Source organism: Rhinopithecus bieti, unplaced genomic scaffold (assembly GCF_001698545.2).
Source record: "Rhinopithecus bieti isolate Rb0 unplaced genomic scaffold, ASM169854v2 scaffold_75017, whole genome shotgun sequence".
Lineage (NCBI taxonomy): Eukaryota > Metazoa > Chordata > Mammalia > Primates > Cercopithecidae > Rhinopithecus > Rhinopithecus bieti.
The window spans coordinates 158,920-176,218 of record NW_016827593.1 but is presented as its reverse complement, the minus strand read 5'-3'; the positions used below and the strand labels follow the sequence as shown (position 1 = coordinate 176,218).

At 42.2% G+C, this 17,299-nt stretch overlaps 1 protein-coding gene across 1 annotated transcript in view; it reads left to right on the top strand.

The window, feature by feature from the left end:
• ZNF280C (zinc finger protein 280C) overlaps positions 1-17,299 on the top strand; it is a 65,625-nt gene that overhangs the window by 11,385 nt on the left and 36,941 nt on the right. The window contains exons 3-5 of the mRNA XM_017863978.1: positions 10,370-10,516; positions 13,564-13,629; positions 13,730-13,898. Coding sequence (XP_017719467.1) covers positions 10,370-10,516; positions 13,564-13,629; positions 13,730-13,898 — 382 coding nt within the window. The remainder of the gene's footprint in view (positions 1-10,369; positions 10,517-13,563; positions 13,630-13,729; positions 13,899-17,299) is intronic.

Sequence of the window (17,299 nt, the reverse complement as noted above, 5' to 3'; positions counted from 1 at the left end):
CCTATATCCTCCCTGTTTTCAAGCTAAAAAAGTGAAAAGCATGTACTTTCAGTTGTATAGCTGTTTTTCTAATACTTACTTCCACATTTCTCAATTTTTAAAACTCATGTACATACAGTTGTCTCTTGAATCATCATGTTTTGCCATTACCTAGTGATTTTCTATCAAGGAAGATGAGGATTTTAGTTTTCTTAAAACTTTTTCTTCCTTTTAAGCATCTCTCGATATAGTTATATCTTAATTTTTGAGTAAATCATATTCGATGATTTTATGATGACCATAATACTGTTCACAGGTTAGCGTGGTACTGTATTAATGTATTATGATGGATACATTTCCTTTTCTGTTTTATATATTGCTCAATTAAAATTTTCGTTTTATAAGTTAGCAAAGTTTATTAAAACCTGTAGCCACTCACACCCTTCCAGAGCCTCTTTTCTTTTTTTATTTTCTGAGACAGAGTCTCACGCTGTCGCCCAGGCTAGAGTGCAGTGGCTTGATCTCAACTTACTGCACTCCCGGGTTCCAGCAATTCTCCTGCCTCAGCCTCCCTTCTAGCTGGGATTAAAGGCGTGCGCCACCATGCACTGCAAATTTTTGTATTTTTGTTTTCAGTAGAGACAGGATTTTGCCATGTGGACCACGCTGGTCTCACACTCCTGACCTCAAGTGATCTGCCCGCCTCAGCCTCCCAAAATGCTGGGATTAAGGTCGTGAGCTACCACGCCCTGTCACTTCCTAGTCCCCTTTTTTTCTTGAGATAAAGTCTCCCAGTCACCCAGACTGGAGTGCAGTGGCACGATCTTGGCTCACTGCACCTCCCACTCCCAGGTTCCAGCGATTCTCATGCCTCTGCTTCCCGTGTAGCTGGGAATACAGGCGTACGCCACCACCACACCTGGCCCCATGGCCTCTTAATTCACTTTTCCTACACTGTGAAACTTGTCAGGTAATCTAACAATTTAATGTTTAGTATTTTAATAATATTTGGGGGGATTGGCAGGTTCCTGGGAGTGAGTAGTATTCTCCTGCACTACTCTGGCTTGTTGCTCTGTAGGCCCTACTGCACAGCTATTGTCCTGGGACTTTCTTTTGTTTTTGTATTGTGCTGAATGTCAGATTTTCTGCATCCTGTGTCATTCTCCTTAAGTCTTGTTTTGGTGGATTCTTACTGAGAAAGGGTGAATGAGAGGGATTTGTTGTATAATATTGCTGGTCTGTATTCTTTTTTTTTTTTTTTTTTTTTTTTTTTTTTTGGAGATACGCCCTTACTCTGTTGCCTAGATTGGAGTGCAGTGGTACCTTCATGGCTCACTGCAGCCCCCACCTCCTGGGGCTCAGGTGATTTTCCCACCTCAGCTTTCTGAGTAACTGGGGCTAGAGGTGCATGCCACCATGCCTGGCTAAGCTGTTCTTTATTCTTGTTTGTTTGTTTGTTTGTTTGTTTGTTTGTCTGAGACAGAGTCTCACTCCATCACCCAGGCTAGAGTGCAGTGGCAGGGCCCAGTCTCAGCTTACTGCAACCACCAGCTCCCGGGCTGAGGCAATTCTTGTGCCTCTGCCCCCCAAGCAGCTAGAATTACAGGTGTGCACCACTGTGCCCAGTTAATTTTTGTATTTTTGGTAGGTACGGGGTCTCACCATGTTATCCAGGCTGGTCTCGAACTTCTGGCCTCAAGTGATCCACCTGCCTCGGCCTCCCAGAGTGCTGGGATTACAGGCCTGGGCCACCTCACCCAGCCACCTGGCAATTTCCAGTATTCTGAAATTTCATATGTCTTTCTAGTGTAGTTTTTATTCTTGATCATCATGCTGACTGCTAGTGGGCCCTTTTGATTCTGTAGATTTGTATCCATGAGAACTGGGAATTTTCTTGTATTTTCCTTTGATTACTTCTTCTCTCCTTTTGTCTTACTTTTGTTTTCCTGGAACTTTTGTTAGGTACATTTTATACCTTTGAAATTGATTTTCTACCAATCTTGTTTTCTGTGTTTAATATATGTGTTTTTTGTCTTTTGGCTTCACATTTATTCAACTTTGACATTTGACTTTTTTTTTTTTTACTTAATTTTGGCTGTCTTTATATAATATTGTTGTCTTATCTCTCTAAAGATGCTAATTATATCCTATCGTCTCTTGCCCTCTGTATTATCTCTGTCTTTTTTTAACTTTTAAGTTCAGGGATACATGTGCAGGTTTGTTATGGGTACACTCCTGTCTTGGGGGTTTATTGTATAGGTTATTTCACCACTCAGGTATTAAGCCTAGTACGCATGAGTTGTTTTTCCTAATCTTCTCCGTCCTTCCACCCTCCACCCTCAAGTAGGCCCCCAGCATCTGTTGTTCCCCTCTATATGTCTGTGTGTTCTCATCATTTAGCACCCACTTATAAGTGAGAGCAAGTGGTATTAGGTTTTCTGTTCCTGCATTAGTTTGCTAAGGATAATGGCCTCCAGCTCCATCCATGTTCCTGCAAAGGACATGACCTTGTTCTTTTTTATGGCTACAGAGTACTCCATGGTGTATATGTACCGCATTTTCTTCATCCAGTCTACCATTGATGGGCACTTGGGTGGATTCCATGTCTTTGCTCCTGTGAATAGTGCTGCAGTGAACATACGTATACATGTGTCTTTTTGATAGAGCAGTTTACATTCCTTTGGGTATATACCTAGTAATAGAATTGCTGGGTCTGATGGTAGTTATGTTTTTAAGTCTTTGAGGAATCACCACACTGTCCTCCACGGTGGTTGAACTAATTTACACTCCCACCAACACTGTATAAATGTTCCTTTTTCTGTGCACCCTCCCCAGCGTCTGTTATTTTTTTGACTTTTGAATAATAGCCATTCTGACAGGTGAGAGATTATATCTCAGTGTGGTTTTGATTTGCATTTCTTTAATGATCAGTGATGATGTGCTTTTTTTAAATATGCTTGTTGGCTACATGTATGTCTTCTGATAAGTGTGTGTTCATATGCACTGCCAACTTTTTAATGGGGTTGTTTGCTTTTTATGTTATAAATTTGTTTAAGTTCCTTATATATGCTGGATATTAGCCCTTTGTCAGATGCATAGTTTGCAAAATTTTTCTCCCGTTTATAGGTTGTTTACTCTGTCTATAGTTTCTTTTGCTGTGCAGAAGCTCTTTCGTTTAATTAGAGCCCATTTGTCAATTTTGGCTTTTGTCATAATTACCTTTGATGTCTTTGTCATGAAGTCTGCCCATTCCTACGTCCAGAATGGTATTGCCTGGGTTGTCTTCCAGGGTTTTTATAGTTTTGGGTTTTACATTGAAGTCTTTGATCCATCTTGAGTTGATTTTTGTTTATGGTGTAAAGAAGGGGTCCAGTTTCAGTCTCTTGCATATGGCTAGCCAGTTATCCTGGCACCATTTATTGAATAGGGAGTCCTTTCCCCCATTGTGTGTTTTTGTCAGTTTTGTCGAACGTCAGATGGTTGTAGGTGTGTGGCCTTATTTCTGGGCTCTCTATTCTGTTCCATTGGTTTATATATGTGTTTCTGTACCAGGACCATGCTGTTTTGGTTATTGTAGCCCTGTACCGTTTGAAGGCAGGTAGCATGATGCCTTCATCTTTGTTCTTTGTGCTTAGGTTTGCCTTGGCTGTCCAGGCCTTTTTTTGGTTCCTTTTGAATTTTAAAATAACTTGTTCTTGTTCTGTGAAGAATGTCATCGGTAGTTTGATAGGCATATCATTGAATCTATAAATTGCTTTGGGCAGTATGCCATTTTATCAATATTGATTCTTCCTGTTAATGAGCATAGAATGTTTTTCCATGTGTTTGTGTCATCTCTGATTTCTTTCGGCAGCGTTTTGTAATTCTCATTGAAGAGATTCTTTAACCTCCCTGGTTGGCTCTATTCCTAGGTATTTTATTCTTTTTGTGGCTATTGTGAATGGGATTGTGTTCCTGATTTGGCACTTGGCTTGACTGTTGTTGGTGTATAGGAATGCCGGTGATTTTTGTACATTGATTTTGTATCCTGAGACTTTGCTGAAGGTGTTTATCAGTTTAAGGCACTTTTGGGCTGAGACTACGGGGGGTTTTCTAGATAGTGGCTCATGCTATCTGCAAACAGGAGTAGTTTGACTTCTTGTCTTCCTATTTGGATGCCATCTATTTCTTTCTCTTGCCTGATTGTGGGACTTCCAATACTGTGTTGAATAGGAACGGTGAGAGAGAGAGCATCCTTGTCTTGTGCTGGTTTTCCAGGGGAATGCTTCCAGCTTGTGCCCATTCCATATGATGTTGCCTGTGGGGTTGTCATAGATGGCCGTTATTATTTTGAGATGTTCCTTCAATACCTAGTTCATTGAGATTTTTTTGTTTGTTTGTTTTGTTTTTTGTTTTTTGTTTTTTGTTTTTTGTTTTTTGTTTTTTTTGTTTTTTGAGGCAGAGTCTCACTCTGTCGCCAGGCTGGAGTGCAGTGGCACAAACTTGGCTCACTGCAACCTNGCCTGATTGTGGGACTTCCAATACTGTGTTGAATAGGAACGGTGAGAGAGAGAGCATCCTTGTCTTGTGCTGGTTTTCCAGGGGAATGCTTCCAGCTTGTGCCCATTCCATATGATGTTGCCTGTGGGGTTGTCATAGATGGCCGTTATTATTTTGAGATGTTCCTTCAATACCTAGTTCATTGAGATTTTTTTGTTTGTTTGTTTTTGTTTTTTGTTTTTTGTTTTTTGTTTTTTTTGTTTTTTGAGGCAGAGTCTCACTCTGTCGCCAGGCTGGAGTGCAGTGGCACAAACTTGGCTCACTGCAACCTCCGCCTCCCGGGTTCAAGCCATTCTCCTGCCTCAGCCTCCCAAGTAGCTGGGACTGCAGGCATGCGCCACCACGCCCAGTTAATTTTTGTATTTTTAGTAGAGACGGGGTTTCACCATATTGGCCAGGATGGTCTCGATCTTTTGACCTTGTGATCCACCCGCCTCGGCCTCCCAAATTGTGGGATTACAGGCCTGAGCCACCACACCTGGCCGTTTATTGAGAATTTTTAACACGAAGAGGTGTTGAATTTTATTGATAGCCTTTACTGTGTCTATTGAGATAATCAGATAGTTTTTGTTCTTAGTTCTGTTTATGTGATGAATCACATTTATTGATTTGCATGTGTTGAACGAACCCTGCATCCCAGGGGTAAAGCCTACGGGATAGTAGTAGATAAGCTTTTTGATGCGCTGCTATATTCGGTTTGCCAGTATTTTGTTGAGGATTTTTGCATTCATATTCATCAAAGATGTTGGCATGAAAGCTTTTGGTTTTTTGATTATTGGTTTTTTCGTTTTTCGTTTTTCATTTTTTTCTGAGACAGTGTCTCACTCTGCTGCCCAGGCTGTAGTGCAATGGCACGATCTCATCTCACTGCAACCTCCGCCTCCTGGGTTCAAGCAATTCCCCTGCCCCAGCCTCCCAAATAGTTGGGCTTACAGCTGTGCACCATCATACCTGGCTAGTTTTGTATTTTTAGTAGAGACAGGGTTTCGCCATGTTGGCCAGGCTGGTCTTGAACTCCTGGCATCAAGTGATCCGCCCACCCCGGCCTCCCAGAGTGCCGAGATTAAGGTTGTGAGCCCCTGCGCCTGGCTCCTTCTGTCACGTGTGTGTGTGTGTGTGTTTCAGACGAAGTCCAGCGCTGCCTCCCAGGCTGGAGTGCAGTGTTTGCACCTCCCCTTCCTGGGTTCCAGAGATTCTCATTCTCTTCCTGGGTTCCAGAGATTCTCATTCCTTAGCCTCCTGGGCAGCTGGGACTACAGACATGCACCACTACCATGCCCGGCCCCATGGCCTCTTAATTCACTTATCCTACACTGAAACTTGTCAGGTTATCTAACAATTTAATGCTTAATATTTTTGGAAGTTTGTCAAGTCTCCTGGAAGTGATATTCTCCTGCACTGCTCTGGCTGTTTGCGCTGTAGGCCTACTGCACAGCTGTTGTCCTGGGACTTTCTTTTGTTTTTGTATTGTGCTGAATGTCAGATTTTCTGCATCCTGCATTGTCCTCCTCCTTAAGTCTTGTTTTGGTGGATTCTTCCTGAGAAAGAAAGGGTGAATGAGAGGGAAATGTTGTATAATATTGCTGGTCTTTATTCTTCCTTTTATTGTTTTCTGACAGGTCCTTTATCTTGCCTAGACTGGAGTGCAGTGGTGCCGTCATGGCCCACTGCATCCCCAACCTCCTGGGGCTCAGGTGATTCTCCCACCTCAGCATTCTGAGTAGCTGGGACAGAAGTACTTGCCATCATGCCTGACTAAGCTGTTGGGTTTTGTTTTGTTTTGTTTTTGTTTTTTTTTTTCTTTTGAGACTCAGTCTTACTCTGTTGCACAGGCTAGAGTACAGTGGTGTGATTTCATCTCACTGCAACCTCTGCCTCTTGGGTTCAAGTGATTCTTCTGCCTCTGACTCCCAAGTAGCTGGGATTACAGGCGTTCACCATCACCCTGGCTAATTTTGTATTTTAGTAGAGATGGGGTTTCACCATGTTACCCAGGCTGGTCTCGAACTCTTGACCTCAAGTTAACCGCCCACCTCGACTTTCCAGAGTGTTGGGATTACAGGTGTGAGCCACCGCGTGCAGCCAAGTTTTTTTGTTGTTGTTGTTTCTCTTCCAGGTTTTGTTATCAGGACAATGCTGGCCTCATAGAATGAGTTAGGAAGGACTTTCAGTAGAAATAGTACCAGCTCTTCTTTGTACATCTTGTAGAATTCAAGTGTGAATTCATCTGGTCCTCACCTTTTTTTTATTGGTAGACCTTTTTTACTGGTTCAATTTCAGAGCTCGTTATTACTCTGTTCAGGGATTCAGTTTATTTCTGGTTCAGTCTGGGGAGAGTGAATGTGTCCAGAAATTTATTCGTTTTTTCTGGATTTTGTAGTTGGTGTCCATAGAGGTGTTCATAATATTGTCTGATGTTTATTTGTATTTTTCTGGGTTCAGTTGTAACATCTCCTTTGTTGTTTCTTATTGTGTTTATTTGGGTCTTCTCTCTTCTGTATTAGTCTAGCTAGTGGCCTGTTTTATTAATTTTTTCAAAAAAACAGCTACCGGATTTATTGATCTTTTGAATGGTTTTTCTTTTCTCAGTCTCCTTCAGTTCAGCTCTGATTTTGGGCATTTCTTGTCTTCTCTGTCAGCTTTGGGATTGGTTTGCTCTTCTTGGTTCTCTAGTTCTTTTTGTTGTCATGGTAGGATGTTAAATTGAGATGTCTTTTTGATGTGGGTGTTTAGTGGTCTCTTTACATAATCCCATACTTCTCAGAAGTCTTGTTTGTTCCTTTTCATTCTTTTTTCCCCTATATTTTTTTGGCTATCTTAGAAAGCCAGTCTTCAAGCTCTGAGATTCTTTCCTCTGCTTGTTCTATTCTGCTATTAATACTTGTGATTGCATTTTGAAATTCTTGTGTTTTTCAGCTCTATCAGGTCAGTTGTGTTCTTTTCTATACTGGCTATTTTGTCTGTCAGCTCCTGTATTGTTTTATTATGATTCTTAGCTTTCTTGGATTAGGTTTCAGTGTACTCCTGCATCTCAATGACCTTTATACCTGTTCATATTCTGAATTCTTTTTTCTGTCCTTTCAGCCATCTCAGCCCCCTTCAGAACCCTTGGTGGAGAGCTAGTGTGGTTATTTGGAGGAAAGAAGGCACTCTGGCTTTTTGAGTTGTCAGAGTTCTTTTGCTGGTTCTTTCTCTTGTGGGCTTATGTTCCTTCAGTCTTTGAAGTCGCTGTCCTTTGGATTTTTTTTTTTCTTCTATCTGATGACCTTAGGAGTTTGATTGTGGTATAAGGTAGAATCAGTCAGCTGGCTTCATTTCTAGATTTTAGGGGGCCAGGGCTCAGCTTACAACTCCTGGAGTGCATGCTCTAATTTTGCAGGACTGATATTGGGCCTCCGCTTTTTTCTCTGGCTTCTCAAGTTTAGGAACCCACTGTGCTAGGGGGACTGAGGTGCTCATGTACCTCTTGTCCCAGCACGCCAATGGGTGGTGCCAGCCAAACTATTTTGTAGGGCAGTGACAGCAGGGTCCGTTCCTGTTCACATATGCCAGTGGCAGCAGCAGCACAGCAGAGTGCACATTCATCAGCTGCTGCAGGATGCTAGCGGCTTCTGCGTGGACTTCCGCAGAAGCGGCAGAGGCAGCATGGCTCAGGGGTGCAGGGGCCCCAGCCGGCAACTGTGCGTATGGTCATGCTGGTGGTGACATTAGCGTGGGGATGGGTCACTGGCCAGTGCAGGACTGTATGCACTCTTTGTACATGTTGATACAAGCAGAGATGGCTGCTCAGGGTCAGGAAGGGTCCACTGTTCTCTGTGCCTAGTTACATTCTAGTGGCAGTGATGGCTCAGGGTCAGGGTGCTGGTGGGTACAGGGCTTGCGGGCTCTGTGCTCACCAAGGCTCCGACTACAATGGCATTATGGCAGAGGAGGGTAGGCGGAGTGCACTCCCACTGGCAGCAGGCAGGGCAAGGCACACATATACATGTGTGCTTACAGGGCAGGGAAGGCATGATCCACCTGCGCACATACGCACTGACTGGCAAAGTGATGTGGAGGGAGGCCGTGGACCCCAGGTAAGCAGGAGTGGGGAGAATGAGCAGGTGGGCCGGAGCATGGCCACACGATGAACTGATCTTTGTTGGAGATCAGCTGGAGCTCTGAGTTTATTTCTTTTGCTACCATGTACTGATTACAAGGCAGAGATGGCCACTCAGGGTTGGGAAGGGTCCACTGTAGACCATGCCTGTAGTCCCAGCTACTCAGGAGGCTGAGGCACGAGAATCAAGTCAGTAGGCTGGGCGTGGTGGCTCGTGCCTGTAATCCCAGCACTTTGGGAGTCCGAAGCAGGCGGATCACTTGAGGTCAGACCAGCTGGAGCTCTCTGCTGGTCAAACCTGGATGGCCAGCTCAGGAGCTATGATGTGGGCCATCAGGGCACCCTAGGCTGTACTGCAAAAGGGAATGGGCAGGCTGGGGCCCCAGGAGAGGACAGCAGACCAAAGAGTGCTCAGGTCAGACCGGTCCTGTCTGATGGGCAAGGCCACCCTGCAGAGTTCAGGTCTGACAGTTCCTCTAGTGCTACAGTATCTTATAGAGACAAGCAGAGCCTAGGGGGATGAACATCCCAGGCTGTGCTCCAATACAGATGCTCCTGCAGCAAACCCTCTGGGCTTCACACTGTCTCACGTGCTGCCTCTATCGCTTCTCTAAGCAGCTCTCCCTGCCAACCAAAGTGTCCGTGATGATCGAGGGATTTTCTGCTGCCGGGATCCCAAGAGGTCCGTGGCAAGAGTGAGTTGCTCCTTGCCAGTTCAACTCACCCATTCCCCTGGAGTCATTAGGGGCCAGGAACCAGTCCCTGTGCACAGTAGCCCCATGTGGGCTTCCCAGTTTTCTCCCGCTTCATTCCAGCTTCTGTGTCTTCCCTCAGCCTACTCAGTGCCTCCCCTTTGAAGATCTGTTAGGAGTGCACCAGTCGTCCCAGTTTCTTGGTGGCAGCTATTCCACCTAGCTGTATCTAGTCTGCCATCCTGCCTTATCCCTGCTTTGCTCTGTGCCTGATATACCTGAATCTGGTTCCGTTTTTCTAGTATATCTCCTACCTATTTTCTGTTAGTTTATCTCCCTTGTTTATACAAGGTTTTTTTTCAGATAATAGCTACAATCTTTGTTGTAGATATAATCATTCTAGTCATATAACTAAAACTCACTTTGGATTTGATCCTAAAATGTATTGGCCACTGTAAATGACTACTATCCTTCATTATCTATCTGTCTAGCCAAGTTTAACTAGTTTAGATCTTAGAGATTTAGTTCTGAGTTTATTTCTTTTGCTACCATGTACTGATTACAAGGCAGAGATGGCCACTCAGGGTTGGGAAGGGTCCACTGTAGACCATGCCTGTAGTCCCAGCTACTCAGGAGGCTGAGGCACGAGAATCAAGTCAGTAGGCTGGGCGTGGTGGCTCATGCCTGTAATCCTAGCACTTTGGGAGTCCGAAGCAGGCAGATCACTTGAGGTCAGGAGTTCGAGACCAGCCTGGTCAACATGGTGAAACCCCATCCCTACTAAAAATATAAAACTTAACTGGGCATAGCAGTGGGCACGTGTAATCCCAGCTACTTGGAAGGCTGAGGCAGGAGAATCGTTTGAACCCAGGAGGCAGAGGTTGCAGTGAGCTGAGATCATGCCTGGGCAATAAGAGCAAAACTCCGTCTCAAAAACAAATATCGAGTCAGTAATTGCTATTAGGATTATTAAAGTGCATCTTAAATATCATACTGTGTATTGCACAAAAAATATTTTCTCTTTGAAAACAAAGTTTGCTTCTCTCCTTTTCAAAATTAGACATTTCAAAAATGGCAGAACTCTTTATGGAATGTGAAGAAGAAGAGCTAGAGCCATGGCAGAAGAAAGTAGAAGAAACTCAGGACGAGGATGACGATGAACTGATCTTTGTTGGAGAGATATCAAGTTCAAAACCAGCCATTTCAAGTAAGCATTTACTTTCAGTGAAGTAACGTTTCATAAGATGGTTGTTTCTAATGGAAAATATATGGAATATCTTATCTGTCCTTGATACTGTTGTTCTTCTGTAAGGAGTTAGAGGTAACAGGGAGAGTAAAGGTCTGTAAGAACTTGTGAGAATCAAAGCAAGAATGTAGTTGAGGACTGGAGTAAGGAGGTGAGAGGTTAAAATATCAGATGTGAGCAAAAGGAAATAACTAAGTTAATTGAGGGTTAAGATGACCTGAACAACATTGTAAGCCTTCTGAGATTGAAAATCATAATTTCTAATGGAGCCAAGTAGCCTGTTTGTTAATTTTTTTTTCTCCCTTAAACTCATATGTACAGAAAATGAAGTATTTGGAATACTTTTCTTAAAATATCATAATATGCTAAATAAGTTTGTGTTAGTGTCTCATGGGGGTTCTAATGTCTAAGCAACTGCCTCATCAAAGTATCATCTTGATATATGACTATAAAATGCATAGGTGCTGCATCATTATAGAATCTCTGGTCTGTCTACCAGCATGTGCTGTAGCCTCTGGCTATACCCATCTTCTGCAACTACTGTTTATATTCATGAAGGAGGGAGGGCCTGGTTTTCCAGCACTATGCTTGGACAGTGCAGGCAGTCAGCATACGTAAATCTTCATGGCTTTCTAGCAAAACATGTCCAGTACCTTTGTGGATTGTTAGATTTCTGTTAGAGTAATTAGACTTGGCATTATTATAATGTTAAAGTGAAGATATTGGTGATGCTTGTTAGAGTATCTTCTCCCTGTAATCCTAGCAGTTCGGGAGGCCGAAGTGGGTGCATCACTTGAAGCCAGGAGTTTGAGACCAGCCTGGCCAACATGGTGAAACCGACTCTGTATATAAAGATACAAAAATTAGCCAGACATGGTGGCACGTGCCTATATTCCCAGCTATGCAGTAGGCTGAGGCATGAGAGTCTCCTGAACCTGGAGGCAGAGGTTGCAGTGAGCCAAGATCATGTCACTGCACTCCAGCCTAGGCAAGAGAGCAAGACTATGTCTCAAAAAAAGTCCTCAAAAGTGTGTAAAGTGCAAGGGACAACATAACTGAATTTCAGGAGAGAAAAAGGAAACAGATCCTTTTTCATTTTATTTACTTTTTTTAGGCCTGGAGAAGTCAAGGAATGTAGCCAGCATACCAGTCTTCTTACTTACCATGGCAATGAGTAATAGTGTGGTTAAGAGATGAGTTTTAAATTTTCTGAAAGCCTAGTTCTTTCTTCTCTTGGCTCTAAACTTGTGATAGCATTTCTACTCAGTTTTATCAGAGGCAGAATAATTTAGGCCTATTTGAATTGCTCAATGTACATTCCTGTGGCAAATTGGGAGGTCTAAGTGGAGAGGCCAGCTAAATATTAAATGAGCAGACGATTGGCATATTTATTGTTGATAGAGACATAGAAATAATTCTCTTACTTTCAAGTCACTGTTTTAAATGTTTAATGGCTGAAATATTAACCATTTTCAAAAATTATCACTCAAATCATCTTATTGAAGCATGACAATTAAGATTCAAGTTGGATTTATATTGATTGTAGATGACTTAGCAGTACTCAACCAAAACAATGTGTATTAGTTTTAAGAGATTCTACCAAAAAGGGTATTGGACCCAATATTGATAACTCAGAATTTAAGTGATTTTATTGATGTTTTCTTTGTGAGCTATAAAATATTTTAGCATATGGAATATCATCTAAATGTTTCTATGGAACTGCAATGAAGGCAGGGGAAGGAGAGGAAAAAACTTGTGATTGGTAGACTATAACCACCAAAAAGTAAAAATAGCTCTTAGTGGATTAATACTTACCCTGAATTTCTGAATGAAAACATTATCAAGTTGTTTGAGGAGATTTTTCTTCTAGAAGACTTCTGTAATGTTTACTCATAGAATACTAAATTTCTGTGATCAGAAAGCAACCCTACTTTTGTGTGACCCTTCACTTTTATCCTGACCTCAAGTGATGCACCCACTTCGGCCTCCCGAACTGCTAGGATTACAGGGAGAAGATACTCTAACAAGCATCACCAATATCTTCACTTTAACGTTATAATAATGCCAAGTCTAATTACTCTAACAGAAATCTAACAATCCACAAAGGTACTGGACATTGATAGAATTGTTTCATGGGATCTGGTTCTTTTCTCTTTTTTTTGGAGACGGAGTCTCGCTCTGTCGCCCAGGCTGGAGTGCAGTGCGCTATCTCAGCTCATTGCAAGCTCCGCCTCCCAGGTTCACGCCATTCTCCTGCCTCAACCTCCCGAGTAGCTGGGACTACAGGTGCCCGCCACCACGCCTGGCTAAATTTTTTGTATTTTTAGTAGAGACAGGGTTTCACCGTGTTAGCCAGGATGGTCTCAATCTCCTGACCTCGTGATCCGCCTGTCTCAGCCTCCCAAAGTACTGGGATTGCAGATGTGAGCCACTGCACCCAGCGGGATCTGGTTCTTTTCTACTAGGAGAGAAAAAAGGAAAATTGTTGAGGTTTTATGGGATTTGTTAATGCTTTGTACCTTTTCCTGATAAGCAATTTTAATCAAATCACTATTCTTCCAAATTTCAGTTTGACCCCTCAGTAACCTAGAAGTTACGGAGTTCATTATGGGTACAAGGGTGTGCAATCTTAAACTGATCCAGAGGGTTTTGTGAGGCTCAAACTGATTTCTAGTGTGGTAATAGATTTGAAACCCCTTACACTAATCAGACACTCTGGAACTACAGGTTTAATTTAGTCTGTAGTCTCTGATAATTTCCTATTCAGAACTCAAGAGGAATGGTACAGAAAGTTAATCCAGTCAGCCCTCCCATCATGAAACTTCCAGATGTTGGGGAAGGGTTTGATTTCAAGTCACGGGAATCTGAATCTGTACACAATCCTGTCACCATTAAAGGAAAGAAATATACTTCAATTATTGGTTATGTAAAGATATATTTTGGAGGAATTTTCTATTAGTATAAATTTCTTTCACATAACAAATTTTAAAATAAATATAATTTTATAGATATTTTGAACAGAGGCCACTCCAGCTCATCTTCAAAAGGAATAAAGAGTGAGCCACACAGTCCAGGTACAGTATTACTGTAGTATTTCCATTTTAAAGTGAAATATTTTGATATAATTGGTTGTGTAGAAATATATTTAATATGTTGTGTAATTTTAAAATACAGGTATTCCTGAAATATTCAGGACTGCAAGTCAACGCTACAGAGACCCACCATCAAATCCAGTGGCTGACTTGCCTAGATTTCATCCTGTATCTAAACCTTCACAAAGCTCTGTTACTGTTGAGAATGTGTCTAAACCTGTAAGTGTTTATAAAATTACACAATTGGCTGGGCGCGGTGGCTCACGCCTGTAATGCCAGCACTCTGGGAGGCCAAGGTGGGAGGATCACGAGGTCAGGAGATCAGCACCATCCTGGCTAACACAGTGAAACCCCGTCTCTATTAAAAAATACAAAAAATTAGCTGGGCGTGGTAGTGGGCACCTGTAGTCCCAGCTGCTTGGGAGGCTGAGGCAGGAGAATGGCGTGAACCTGGGAGGCGGAGCTTGCAGTGAGCCGAGATCACGCCATTACACTCCAGCACTCCAGCCTGGGCAACAGAGTGAGACTCCATCTCAAAAAAAAAAAAAAAAAATTACACAATTAATTCAGGGACACATTGGCTGTTACAATACTGTGTTAAAAATGTGATCTATCAGGCGGGCACAGTGGCTCATACCTGTAATCTTTGACACTTTGGGAGGCCAAGGCAGGCAGATCGCTTGAGCCCAGGAGTTCGAGACCAGCCTGGCCAACATGGCAAGACCACATCTCTACAAAAATACAAAAAATTAGCTGGGCATAGTGGTGCCCCACTTGTAGTCCCAGCTACTCAGGAGGCTGAGATGGGAGGATTGCTTGAGCCCTGGAGGTCAAGGCTGCAGTGAGCCAAGATCATACCACTGCATTCCAGCCTGGGTGACAGGGTGAGATCCTGATTCAAGAAAAAAACAAAAGCCAACACAAACCCCCAAAATTGTGAACTATCATAGCTAGTTACCTTTTCAGTAGAAAAATTATCCCCATCTTTATGATATAACTCAACCAAAACCCAAAATAATAACTGCAGGAATTATCCAACATGTTAATAAATCAGCTAATAAATAAGAGTATTGAAAACTATACTATCTAAACATGAGTGAAAAAGTATGATCAGGTTCGGCATAGTGGCTTACGCCTGTAATCCTAACACTTCGGGAGGCTGAGAGAGGTGGATTGCTTGAGCTCAGTAGTTTGAGACCAGCCTGAGTAGCATGGCGAAACCCTGTCTCTCTTTAATAAAAAATAAAGGCCGGACACAATGGCTCATGCCTGTAATCCCAGCACTTTGGGAGGCCGAGGTGGGTGGATCACCTGAGATCAGGAGTTTGAGATCAGTCTGGCAAACATGGTGAAACCCCGTCTCTATTAAAAATACAAAAAAATTAGGCATGTTGTCGCATGCCTGTAGTCCCAGCTATTTGGGAGTCTGAGGCAGGAGAACCGCTTAAACCTGGGAGGCGGAGGTTGCAATGAGCTGAGATCACGCCACTGCACTCCAGCCAAGGCAACAGACTCCATCTCATGAAAACAAAAAACAACAAAATTTAAAATTAAAAAGTTTAATCAGTAATGAAATGTTGGCATATTTGCAACATGAATAATGCATAATGGCAACATTTTAAGTTAATAAACTGAAACAGGTGGTCTTAAATTGGAAAAAGTGTTCTGAAGTCATTATTGCTGCTTATTCTGAAAAGGTACTTTCATAGTTTAGCTTTAAAAACTTTTAGTAAAAGTAATAGATAATAATACTTAACATTTACTGGCCTGTTAATATGTACAAGTCTTTGTGCTAATCTTACTTAATTCTTATGGCATCTTTATGAGGTAGGCACAATTTTTATTTTTTTATTTAATTTTTTTTGAGACAGTGTCTTGCTGTCTCCCAGGTGGGAGTGCAGTCGCACGATCTCAGCTCTCTGCAACCTCTGCCTCCCAGGCTCAAGAGATTCTCCTACCTTAGCCTCCTGAGTTGCTGGGATTATAGGCATGCACCACCACACCCAGTTAATTTTTGTATTTTTAGTAGAGATAAGGTTTCACCATGGTGGCCAGGCTAGTCTCGAACTCCTGACCTCAAGTGATCTGCCCCCACTTGGCCTCCCAAAGTGTGGAGTTACAGGCGTGAGCCACCGCGCCAAGCTGAGGTAGGCACTGTTATTATTCCCATTTTATAGTTGAGGAAACTCAGGCTCAGAGAGAATAAATGATTCACTCAAGGACACACAGCTGGTAAGTGATGGATCTGGTATTTCAATCCAGGATAACCCAGAATTTTTAAAACATGCGTATACACACATCCATTTATACATTTAAGCATATACTTTATTTATTTAGGGACAGGGTCTTGCTCTGTCACCCAGTCTGAAATGCAGTAGCATGATCATAGCTCACTGCAGCCTCCAACTCCTGGGCTCAAGCGATCCTTCCACTTCAGCCTCCTAAGTAGCTGGGACTACAGGCATGTACCACGATGCCCAGCTAATTTGGCTTGTAATTGTTTTTTAGAGATGGCGGGGTGGGGGGTGGTCTCACTATGTTGCCCAGGCTGGTCTTGAACTCCTGACCTCAAGCAATCCTCCGCCTCAGCCTCCCAAAGTGTTAGGATTACAGGCGTGAGCCACTGCTCAGCCCTATTAAGTATGTACTTTTTAAACAGAAGCACTGCCTTAGAGCATTGGTATACCCTTACAGTTCCGTAAGTCTTTCAGGGGTCTGTGAGGTTAAAACTACTGTCGCAGACATTTGTGCTCTTCACTGTGTTGACATTGTAAAACTCTTCAAGTGATTGTAATGTGCAGCCAGAATTGAGAATGACAGACAAATATTCTCGAATGAATTGAGAATCCTACATAAGGAAATTTTGTTTAAAAATTTTAAATCTGTTTCATTATCTGTGTCTCAACTCTTTCAGGCAGGGAAGGAGAGTATTATCTCTCTTAAAGCGAGTGTGATATAGCTTAAGGACACAGACTTTGTAATCAGGCAGACCTTAGTTCTGATTCCAGCTCCTTCATCTGTAACAGACTGGGTTGTACTGGGAACCTTAACTACAAGATATTTTAGTTTACCTGTTTATAAAATGTGAGATAATATTAGGTCTTTATTAGTACTGTTATGATAGCTATTAATATAATACATGTACTGTGAAAGAGGCAAGTACATTTTAAATACATAATTTTTAGTGGCTCTTATTTCAGTTGGAAAGGTAAATAACTTGCAGCTCAGAAGTGGCTTGCCCAAGGTAACATAGTTAAATAAATGGACAGGTCTTCTGAATCTCAGCCTATTGCCTAGTCTGCCTTACAGTTATATTTGTTACCTTTCTGAAATATTTTATGAGACATAAGAAATTCCCAGTTGGAGAATTATTTAACAGGTTATTTGTTGAATAACGTGTCTGCTTTCTGAAATTGTGGTACTTAATTTATCAGAGATATCACCTCAGAAAAGGTTGAAAGTGCTACCTTTATTCAGAGTAACTTCTGTTAACCATTTTTGGAAATTGCAAGTGGATATTTTCCACTTTTAAACTTTTAAATAAAAAATATTTAGAGAAAATATTTATTTTGTGGTAAGATTACACTTAGTCACAATTAAGTCATAGTCTAAAACCTAATCATCTCTCAAATGGTAAGCACAAAATAAGCAA